At 39.9% G+C, this 12,214-nt stretch overlaps 1 protein-coding gene across 2 annotated transcripts in view; it reads left to right on the top strand.

Annotated features, from left to right (window-relative positions):
* Window positions 1–12,214, top strand: part of SLC39A8 (solute carrier family 39 member 8) — an 81,154-nt gene that overhangs the window by 39,218 nt on the left and 29,722 nt on the right. For both annotated transcript variants that reach the window (XM_035293234.3, XM_054253118.2), the window contains exons 5-6: window positions 480–602; window positions 1,091–1,255. In XM_035293234.3, coding sequence (XP_035149125.1) covers window positions 480–602; window positions 1,091–1,255 — 288 coding nt within the window. The remainder of the gene's footprint in view (window positions 1–479; window positions 603–1,090; window positions 1,256–12,214) is intronic.

A 12,214-nucleotide genomic window follows, 5' to 3' on the forward strand; every position in this document is an offset into this window, starting at 1 on the left:
ATTTCTCTTGGAAAAACAGTAATCTAAGTGGTGTGCCATATTTGTTTTGAAAGTTTGACTCTGGATATCATGGACAAATACATTACTTTTAGAGAAAGTTGGTAGGCAGTATCTCATTTATCTTCATTATCTAGACCTAATATTATCTTCTAAAGATGGGAATTAGTGCTGCTGCTTTACTGCTTAAAATTTGCTCCTTCAAGGCAAATATTGCCATAGGTGTTATAGCTGGCAAACTGTAAGATCCTCTGTTGCCTTTAATGAGATTTCTGGTTGTAAGATTTTTGTGCTATCTCATACAGTTTTGTTGTTCAAATTTCAAAGTTTTTGTTTTGTGATTTTTGGCAGGTAGGGTTCCAATATTACTTGGATGTGAAAAGAGACTTAGAACCTTAGTGAAAACTGTATACTGGTATTATTTTCCAAAAATCAAGTTAAATTTCTCGGTTTTACCTGTATTGCCCTTTTTTCTCCCTTAGGCATTTGGATTTAATCCCAAAGTCGACAATTATGTTGAGAAGGCAGTTGCTGTGTTTGGTGGATTTTACCTACTTTTCTTTTTTGAAAGAGTGCTTAAGATGTTATTAAAGACATATGGTCAGGTAAGTGGACTTAATTTAAAACATCCGATATTTTTCCCCCTAAAGCTACTTTATATAGGTAAATAAAGACAGGAATTTTATTCTTAGAATTATGAGAATGGTCCAGTTATTAGGCTTGGGACTTTGAGAAGAATGAAAAGAGTTGCTATATTGACAAGTATCAGATAAATACCTGATTTGTATTGTAAGCTTTCTAGCAAGTACCAGCAATTTAATATTGAATAACAGATGTGTATGGTTCATATTCTGTTCATATTAATCAAAATAAGAATGGATATGTGTTCTAACATGAACAGACAATAATAACAGAATCTAATAAATGAAAATACATATAAAAAAGAAATTTTATACATCTGAAATATTTCTTTACGTATAGACTAGACATATAATTTTCCTCTTATAAATAAAAAGCAGTAAATTCTATTTTCTTGTCTGTATGAATCATCTTTTTTCTTTTTATAATCTCTTTGGTTTTTATTCCCATATAGAATGGTCATACCCACTTTGGGAATGATAGCTTTGGTCCTCAAGAAAAAACACATCAACCTAAAGCATTACCTGCCATCAATGGTGTAACGTGCTATGCAAATCCTGCTGTCACAGAAGCTAATGGACATATCCATTTTGATAATGTCAGTGTGGTATCTCTACAGGTATATGTTGAATCAATTTTTTCTTTATTATACAGCATTCTTTATACTGTGTAAACACGACTGTGTATGCAGCTAAGTCAGTATTTTGTACATTTATATATGTAAGACTTATTCCTAAATATGTGGGGTAACTAGAATGTAAGTCTGCATTGTTTTTCCACATTCCCTTTCTATGTTTACTCTAAACAAGTGAGTTAAGAAAGAAATTGTGGATCACTTGTTTGGGTTTCATTATTCTCTAAGATTATTTACTATATGAGAGTCTCTCAATTGCATTTATATAATATTATGCAGCAAAATTAATTCAGAGCATTTATTTTACAATTCTTTCAAGATCCAAAAGAAAATAATTCTTTGATTTTGAAACTGCAAGAAGAAAGAAGATTTAGAAACTATTAAAATTGCTTTTATTAATTGTCTGACTTAGAATTTATATTCATATCCACATCTGCTAAATAATATTAGTAGACACAATTTCTTGAGCAAGTAACACATGCCAGATAATATGCTTAGCTCCTAATTATTTGATCTCATTTACTTTCTGTAACAACTACTCATGTAGGGATTATTTCTTATGTATTAGAACTGTATTGGTTTCAAGTGATAGAAATCAAACCAAATTACATAAGCACAAAGGAGAACTTACCAGAAAGATCCTACATGACTAATGGAACAGCCAACCTACAGGAAGAACAAGAACCTAGAACCATTAGAACCACTAGGACTCTCCCTCCTTCTCTTTCCTGTCTTTTAGTATCATTCTTTTCTTTTACTGTAGGCTATCTTTTCCATAAGTGGGCTACATAACCACTAGCAATTCCTGAGATTTGTCTTGTAATTTCAGCTACTAGGAGGAAATTGACCTGACTCTTTCAGTCCTAAGTGCAAAATCACTGCCAAGTGTCTTCCTCGTCCAGTTTGAATTAGATGATCACTTCTAGACTAATTTAAGTGCTGAGACAGTTGGACCCCTTTATGGTATCAAGAGAATGTGGATGGAGTAGAGGAGTGGTTATCAAAAAGGGATGCTGAGAAGATAGTATCACTGGTGTCCACAACAATTCTCATTTGATGGATGATGAAAGTGGAACTTTAGATGTAAAATAACCCCTCCAGGTTTACTCAGCTAGTGAATGGCAGATCCACAAGCTATATAGTTAAACATGATATAAAAGTGAACAGTTAAAAACAAAATGAAAAGGAAAGCCAGCTGAGGGGAAAAAAGCAAAAAAAGAACAATCTGGAAGAGATTATTATGGCAAATGACCTGAGTTTTCTGGAAGGAAATCATGATTGGTCATATGCTTCTCTCTACCTGATTAAGGAAAATCTCAAATGTATTTTAAGAGGCAGTTCTGTGTTAGCACTAAGCTAAGAGGAAATTATTTTTTGCTGTGTCATGAATGATGCCTTCAGCCAACAGTTTGCAAAGAAACTGGAAATGTTCAAATATATAATTTCTTATAATAATAATTACAGTTAACATTTATTAAATGCTCAAGGACTACGCCTAGAATGTTAGATGAATTACTTCATTTGATCTTCCTAATAACCTAGGGGGCAAGTGCTATTATAATTAGGAGAGTCTGGCTTAAAGAGGTTAAATAGCAAACCCAAGGATGCACAGTTCCTAATGGCAAAGCTTGGATTAGTACCAAGGCTACCTTATACTGAAGCCTGTGTTCTTATATACTTTGCTGAACCGCCTGCCTTATGTACTACTCTGCTATAAGCAGGATGACAATATCAACTCTTAAGTATTTATTTTCATTGTGGGGAAAGGTAATTTGGCCCAAGGATATTGCTTTATGAGGACATATAATTTAATGCAAGGCATAGCAGAGAGAGCCTAAAGAATGGTAGTTAAAACTCTTCCTTAGACCATGTATCTAAATTCTAGTTGCCTTATGCAAGCTTTTGGCAAATACTGGATTATAGTGAGATGGTGGTTGAACCATGACAAGTCATTCAAGAGGTGCCAGTCAGCTATATTGCTAATTTAAGCACTAATTAATAATTCTTTAGATACCAGATGGCAGAAGGATGATCTGCCATATGAAATCTGGAGACTAACTTGAATTCTTACTCTGATGGAAGATTTTCCTGTATCTTTCCAGAGTTAACAAGATAATTTTAGGCAGGGCTACACTTCTACAGAGAAGGAGCTTTGAATCTGGTCCAACCTGAAGCAGGTTCTCCCCTGGGATCCCCAAATCCTATAACACAAAGCACAGAAGAGATAGAGTTTGGGATTTAAAATATTTAAAGGGCTGATAACCTCTTTGACTGTACTAGAAACTCAGCGTGACCTCTCCTGTTTTCAGTAAAGTTCCTTCTGATGAACCCACTAGGATAAACCAGCTGCTAAATGTGCCTTGAGTATCAGAATATGAGCTGATAGGAATATTTATATTTAGACAGGAGGATGGCTGTCAAAGATTTTATAAGTGGTTAAATTCTTTTTTAAAATAATAATTAACAAATACGTTTAACTTCTCAAAAGCAATATTTTAGTTAAATCTTTAAGGCTCCTGATTTAGGATTATCTATGGCCAGAAGACATGTTTGCAGTAAATCTAAGCACCATGACAAAGATGAGGCCCTTGACATGATCCTGTTTACATAATTTAGAAACACATCAGATGGTGGTTTTTACTCCACTTATGACAGTGGTGATTTCATCTTTTGGGGGACAGAGTCTTGCTCTGTCACCCAGGCTGGAGTGCAGTGGCATGAACTCAGCTTACTTCAACCACTGCCTCTGGGGTTCAAGCAATTCTCCTGCCTCAGCCTCCCAAGTAGCTGGGACTACAGGTGTGCGCCAGCACGCCCAGCTAATTTTTGTATTTTTAGTCGAGACAGGGTTTCACCATGTTGGCCAGGAAAGTCTTGATCTCTTGACCTCGTGATCTGCCCGCCTCGGCCTCCCAAAGTGCTGGAATTACAGGCATGAGCCACTGCTCCCGGCCTTATTCATTTACTCAATAAACATTTATTGAGTTCCTGTTCATCATCCTAAGCACTGGAAATTCGGAAGCAAGTTCTCGAGGAGTTTACAATTTATTCAATGGAAACAGACAATATAGAAACAAGAAAAACAAAAAATATCATATAGTAATAACTACTTTGATGCAACTAAAGTGTGGTGATGTGAGAGTGATGTGTGGGGCTTCTTTTGATTGACTGATCAGAAAAGGTGCCTCAACATGTCAGCAGAGAATCATATAATGAGAAACAACCAGTCATGCAAATATCAGGGAAGAAAATGTACTGAAGACTGAGAATAATCAAACAGGTCACACACAAGAAACCTGGAAGCTAAATGTAGTGGACTTCTCCACATCAACGCTGGAGAGCAGTGGCACAATTCCTTTAATATTCTGAATGAAAACAACCATGGAATTGTAAACCAATGTAAACTAATGATCTAGAGAGAGGGAAAAATAGAGCCAAGATTCTGGAAATACACTTCCAGAAATAAAAAGGCAGCTGAAGGAAGAAGAGAAGGTGCATGCCAGGGTGACAGTCATGCACCAGGCCTTGTAGTAATAGTTTTTATGCTAATTTCTTATGGGGACTATTTTCTCACCATTCTGGTCGAAGGTATAGTCTCAAATGAACAGACGTTTAAACAAATTGAACAACAGACTGCTATTTTCAGTTTTGTTTACATTGCACAAAAAATCAAAAGAAATGAAATTTAAGAAATAAGTAGGTCTGGATATTGCTTTAAGAGAGTAGGTATTACAATGTGATAGTGATTTTAATAAAATTAAAATACGTTATAATATTTTATATTATAAAAATAATTTAGCCGAGTTTACCCCGTTAAAAGGATTGAGTATGATAATTTAATTCAGGGTTCAATTTGAGTTACAAGTATGGATTTAAGAATTTTATTGACCATCTCAGTTGTTACTGCTTCAACAAAGTAAAGATTTTCCAAATTGAAAATAATAAGAAACTATCTAAAAATTATAGTGAGTTAAGAAAGGTAGTCTAATTTGGATTACTATCAATAGAATTCAAATTATGTGAAAATCTAGATTATAAAAACATGATTTTTGATCTTGCTGAAATATAGAAGGAATAAAGTAATGTTATAGAATACTTAAACTGTATGACTTAGGAATGTCTTTATTATTCATCCAAGCAGTTCTGGCTCATCACAGAATACTCAGCTAAGCAATAATATTTAAATTTAGAAGTCTCTGGTGTTTTATCTGTGTTTAGTCATATAAAAATCATAGCTTTACACATTTGTTTTTATTTTGTTTTCATAGAAGCATATTTATCACAGCAAAATAATAGAAGATATTTTATTTTACAGTTAACTTGATTATAACTTTTAAATATTTAGACAAAATGATTTGAGATTTCCCTAATACCTTTTCTCCAGGCCTAGTAAATGTGAGACACAGCAGTCCATGTGGCATGTGTGTGTGCACATCATGCTTTTTGGGGAAAAGTGAGGGTAATAGAGGTAACAAGGAAGATGTAGGGAAAAGGAGGGGTGCACAAGAGGCGACTTCCCCAGTTATTCTGTTATTGTTGCTAGTAATGTGTCACCTGTCACCTTGTGACATGGTTTGTTTTTTTCTCTTTGACTTTCCTGTGTAGCCGAGTGGTGGAGTCACTTCAGTACCTATTAAGCTGGGTGGGGCTCCTCTGCCAAGACACAGCCTTGGTGTTGAATGTTGATTGCTGAGGAATGTTTGGTACTTTGGGGAGGGTGTTAGTTCTTCAAGGCCACTAGGGGGCCCCTGGAGCTCGTTCCTCCAGCAGTCTGTCATCAGTCTCTCAATTTGTGATGTTTCCTGTGCTTTCATTTAAGAATAGATACTAGTAATATAAACTGATTTTTAGAAGTTGACTATTGTGAATTTTATGTGTAAAGTTGAGGTGTAATGAAATAGAATTTAGCTGTAAAGCGTGGTGATGTTAGGGAGATTTTCTTTGTGGATGACTGATATGAAGTGACACTCTAATAGAATAACAATTTTAAGGTGGTTGGGGCTCCATGAGAGTTTAAATACACATAATTCATTCAACAAGTTTTTTTCCAGTACTTGACATATACTTGGTACTATTCTAAGTACTGGCACAAATGGGACAGTGGAGAGGAGTGAGGACCCAGAGCAGTTTTCAAGAAGTAACAGATGATGTGAGACAACAGAGTTCGCGGATTCCAAACTTTCCATCCTCCCATAGCATAACTGAACTATTACACATTTGGTACAGAAAAAATGAAGCATTCTCTTTTTCTAAAGTATGAAATACAAAAAAAACCTGCCTGGAAGCTCTGGGTGTACATAAATGTGTGGGGCTTTTTGTGAACTGAACGCAAGCCTGGGAATCTCGTCCAGTGAGAGGGTCCTAAACCTGGAAGACAGCATGCGTCAGAAAAAAAGGAGATAGAAAAGAGTGAGGTCTGGAGGGCTACATGTGCTATGCTCATGCAGCAATTTTATTTTTGCAATATGTTTCATTATATACTTTTCTGAAGTTCAAGTTGTTTACGCCAGATCAACGTACTTAAGTTACAGTAAGCAAGTTATGCCCACTAAGTTACACCCAGTAAGTAAGTTAAGCCAGTAAGTAGGTTATTTCCAGTAAGTAGGTAACTTCCAGTAAGTACGTTATGCCCAATAGGTCAAGGTAAGTAAGTTACAGTCATGCCCAGTAAGTTATGGTAAGGAAGTTACAGTTACACCCAGTAAGTTACGATAAATTACCAAGTGTAAATACTTAAGTTAATATTTTACAATGAAGGTAACAAGGGTCCAAAATGAACACAATGAGACAATAAACCATAAGGAGCCGAAAGTAGACACAATGCCTCCCAAGTCCTCATATCCATAAAGTAATATCTGTTAATTATTTTGAATAACATATAGTTCCTCTCTCAGTTCCTGCTTTCCCTCAGCTCGACTCCCCCAACCGGGGATCTGTGTCCGGGCTCAAGCTCACCGTATGGTGAGGCCCATTTCCCAGGGGCCTCACACAGGAGTGATCCCCACAGTTAGTTCCCCCTTTTGTTTTTAGATGCAACTCAAAAAGCTTGAGCCACAATTGTTGAAGGGAGGAGAACACAAGGCAAAAGAGTACTGGGAGAAGGAAATTGTCATGAGTCCAAATTCCTTGTAAACGGGCCTTAACAAGAGGCCACTGCCATTTAGTGTCATTATAAGGAGTAGTAGTCACCAAGAATAGTAACAGTTTGTTCCAAAGCATTAAGTTTTTCATCAGTTTTCTTATCAATGTCCATTTGAGTTCCCATCATCATACCAAGGTCCAGAAACGTTAACAAACCCCAAAACCTTCAGGCATTTGATTATCTCGTCCATGGTGATCTTGTCGGTGATCTCTTTTACACCCGGAGGGTAAGCAATCTTCCCGTCGGCACTCACAATGCCACAGAGGGCAGTGGCAGGCTTGGGCTGTGAGGTGCATTCACAGTCCTCTACTGGCCTCTCCTCCTCATGCAGGTGGAAAGTGCATCGAGTGCTCGGGTCTCTGTCAGGAGGTTGCACCGCCGTCCCTCGTCGGGTTGCACACAAAGCAGCTCTGCAGGTCCCTCCACTGCCAGATTCTCGAGGGCCGCCATCGCCTTCGCTGCTGAGCTGGTGTGGACTTCTCTGCTGACTTCTCCTCTGGCCGGCCCCGGGAGCGGCGCTGAGGCTGGCGGTGCCGAGGAGCAGCCGCTACAGGAGGAGACGCGGGGCGAGTGAGTGCTGGGCCCACCCGCCCGCACCTCGCGCTGGCCGGGGTAGCCTATTCAGACCCAGATGCCCCTTGCAGTGGTGTGCACTTGGCAGTCCATGTCCCGGGAGCTGGCACCTCGCACACACACCAGCCAGTCACACGAGTGGTGCAAGAGCACACGAGAGCAGTGCACACTCCTCGCTCCCTCAGTTTTAAGTTTAATCTCAGAATCCACAACCCATGGACAAAGCTCGCGCACTATGTGTACAAATTCCTCAACAGTTTTAAGTTTAATGTCATGACCATGTGACTTAATCATATGTTGCAAAAGCTGTACAATTTATGCTCTTTAGATTCTATTTGCCTCATGTTTTACTCCAGATGAAAAGGTTATTCACTCACTTACACTGCAGCTTCACCTCTATAGTTTGTAGGCGTCACAATTGTTCCTCGTGTCCAGGCCCCATGTTGGGCGCCAGCTGTTGTGAACTGAACGTGAGCCCGGGAATCTCATCCAGCGAGAGGGTCCCAAACCTGGAAGAGAGCATGCGCCAGAAAAAAAGGAGATAGAAAAGAGTGAGGTCTGGAGGGCTACATGTGCTATGCTCATGCAGCAATTTTATTTTTGCAATATGTTTCATTATATACTTTTCTGAAGTTCAAGTTGTTTATGCCAGATCAATGTACTTAAGTTACATTAAGCAAGTTACGCCCACTAAGTTACACCCAGTAAGTAAGTTAAGCCCAGTAAGTAGGTTACACCCAGTAAGTAGGTTACTTCCAGTAAGTAGGTTATGCCCAATAGGTCAAGGTAAGTAAGTTACAGTCATGCCCAATAAGTTGTGGTAAGTAAGTTGCAGTTACACCCAGTAAGTTACGGTAAGTTACCAAGTGTAAATACTTAAGTTAATATTTTACAATGAAGGTAACAAGGGTCCAAAATGAACATAATCAAGCAATAAACCATAAGGAGCCAAAAGTAGACACAATGCCTCCCAAGTCCTCATATCCATAAAGTAATGTCTGTTAATTATTTAGAATAACATAGTCCCTCTCTCGGTTCCTGCTTTCCCTCAGCTCGACTCCCCCACCGGGGATCTGTGTCTGGGCTCAAGCTCACCATATGGCGAGGCCCATTTCCTAGGGGCCTCACATGGGAGCAGTCCCCACAGGTCTCCCTTAGTTCTCCCTTTTGTTTTTAGATGCAACTCAAAAAGCTTGAGCCGCAATTGTTGAAGGGAGGAGAACACAAGGTGAAAGAGTACCAGGAGAAGGAAATTGTCATGAGTCCAAATTCCTTGTAAATGGGCCTTAACAAGAGGCCACTGCCATTTAGTGTCATTATAAGGAGTACCTCTGTCAGGTGGTTGCGCCGCCGTCCCTCTTTGGGTTGCACACAAAGCAGCTCTGTGGGTTCCACCGCCGCCAAATTCTCAAGGGCCGCTGCTGCAGACTTCTCTCTGGCTGGGCCAGAGCCGCCATTGCTTTCACTGATATCCTTCCAGCCAAGCTCGGGCGGCCGTCTCCATTGACTTCTCTCTGGCTGGCCCTGGGAGCGGTGCTGGGGCTGGCGGTGCCAAGGAGCAGCCGCTGCAGGAGGAGACGTGGCGCGAGTGAGTGAAACAGTGCCGCTCTACGTCTGGCCGAGGAAAAGCAGCCTCCAACCCCCGCGGCCCGCCTGCCCACACCTTGCGCCGGCCCGTGTAGCCGACTTGGACCCGGATGCTCCTCGCAGTGGTGCACGCCTGGCAATCCATGTCCTGGGAGCTGTAACCTCGCGCACACACCGGCCAGTCACATCAGTGGTGCAAGAGCACACGAGAGCCGTGCACGCTCCTCACTCCCTCAGTTTTAAGTTTAATCTCAGAATCCACAACCCACGGACAAAGCATGTGCACTATGTGCACAAATTCCTCAACAGTTTTAAGTTTAATGTCACAACCACGTGACTTAATCATATGTTGCAAAAGCTGTACAATTTATGCTCTTTAGATTCTATTTGCCTCATGTTTTACTCCAGATGAAAAGGTTATTCACTCACTTACACTGCAGCTTCACCTCTATAGTTTGTAGGCATCACGATTGTCCCTCGTGTCCAGGCCCCATGTTGGGCGCCAGCTGTTGTGAACTGAACGCGAGCCCAGGAATCTTGTCCAGCGAGAGGGTCCCAAACCTGAAAGAGAGCGTGCGCTGGAAAAAAAGGAGATAGAAAAGAGGGAGGTCTGAGGGCTACATGCGCTATGCTCATGCAGCAATTTTATTTTTGCAATATGTTTCATTATATACTTTTCTGAAGTTCAAGTTGTTTATGCCAGATCAACGTACTTAAGTTACAGTAAGCAAGTTACACTCACTAAGTTACGGTAAGTAAGTTACCAAGTGTAAATACTTAAGTTAATATTTTACAATGAAGGTAACAAGGGTCCAAAATGAACACAATCAAGCAACAAACCATAAGGAGCCAAAAGTAGACACAATGCCTCCCAAGTCCTCATATTTGTAAACTAATGTCTGCTAATTATTTAGAATAACATAGTCCCTCTCTCGGTTCCTGCTTTCCCTCAGTTCAACTCCCCCAACCGGGGATCTGTGTCTGGGCTCAAGCTGACTGTATGGTGAGGCCCATTTCCTAGGGGCCTCACATGGGAGTGATCCCCACAGGTCTCCCTTAGGGCTTGTCCACAGTCTTTTGGGTAGTGGGTTTTTCTCCATTCTTGCCTGGCAGTGGGAAGAAGTATACTACTGGCTGCCACTTGGGAAGTGAAGTGGGAAGAGACGGGAACTGGGGCACTAAGAATATTTGATGTTATAACCCTTTCTTTAGTACTGTACTTCACAACAGCCTTCAGTTTGCTTTGTGTCCTTGAATCGAGGGTCTGTCTGGTTCCGTTTCCCCAGGGGTAGATCTCCAGTCATCATTTGGGGTGGCTGCCTTGCCACATTGGCTTGGGAGGAAGGACAAGATTCTACTTGTTCTCTAAAACTTGCAGCCACTTCTCTTATTTTTAGTTCCATTCGTTTTCTGCCTTCAGAAGTACTTGGTGCCTCTAATCCCTGAACTTTTCTGGGTCCTACATCACTTTGCTTCTTGTTGACTTTCTTTCTCTGTGAAGTCAGTTAGAACTTGACTTCCTCTTTCCATCTTCCAGAATGCAAATCTAAGTGCTGTCCTGTTGTCTCTCATTCTTCCTGTCCTTGCAGCTTTATATCTTCTTTATTGTTTTATAAGGAAATAGATTCAGGAGGGCATTTCAGGAGGGACTAGACTTAAATATGTATATCTGGTCCTCTATATTTCACTAAAAGCCCATTTACTATTTTAAATCATATAATTCTTGAACATCACAAGATTTCAAGACAGAAATTCATTAATTTCCTCTATAATAATTAATTAAAATAAAAAACTATGCAAATAATAAAGTGACATAAGTAATGATTTCCATTGATCTTGCTTGGCTGGTACTTACATAAAAACTGTAACTAGAGGCAATCATTAGGAGAAATTCTGGGTTGTCTTTGCTGTTAGTGGAATTTCTCTCTCATTGGGTCTACCTCAGGGCATCCCTGCTCTGGGCAGGTCATTTTATCTGGCTTTACTCTACGTGTTGCTAAGGTCATGAAAATTGGTATCTGAATTCACTCTGAATTTAGCCTGCATTTCATTGATATAGAAGTATACTTTTATTTATGAAAAACTCTTTTAAAGTTTTATTTTATTACTCTGCAAAATTTTCATTCCTCATTCTTCTTACTTTAACAATAAGACTGAGATGATTATTTGGAATCTGTGAGCTCTGCTGTCTCACCTCATCTATTACTTCTTAAAAACCACTTTGGGTCCTCATCTCCTCTCCAGTGTCTCCTTTGTCCCAGAACTGATGTCTTCTTTTTAAGGCCAGTTCCTCTAAATAGTCTTATCTTTCTCATGGCCTCTTCCAGTTTTGTTTTGTTTTGTTTTGTTGTTTTAGAGACAGGGTCTCACTCTGTCACTCAGGCACCTGGGTATGCAGAGCCTAATCATAACTCACTGTAGTCTCAAACTTCTTAGCCTCAAGGGTTCCTCCCACCTCAGCCTCCCAAGTAGCTGAGACTACAGGTGCATGCCATCATGCCTGGCTAATTAAAAAAAAAATGGTAGAAATGAGATCTTGCTATGTTGCCCAGGCTGATCTTGAACTCCTGGTCTCAAGTGATCCTCCTGCTTCAACCTCCCAAAGTGTGGGGAGTACAGGTGTGAGCCACCACACCTGGCCT

Source organism: Callithrix jacchus, chromosome 3 (assembly GCF_049354715.1).
Source record: "Callithrix jacchus isolate 240 chromosome 3, calJac240_pri, whole genome shotgun sequence".
Lineage (NCBI taxonomy): Eukaryota > Metazoa > Chordata > Mammalia > Primates > Cebidae > Callithrix > Callithrix jacchus.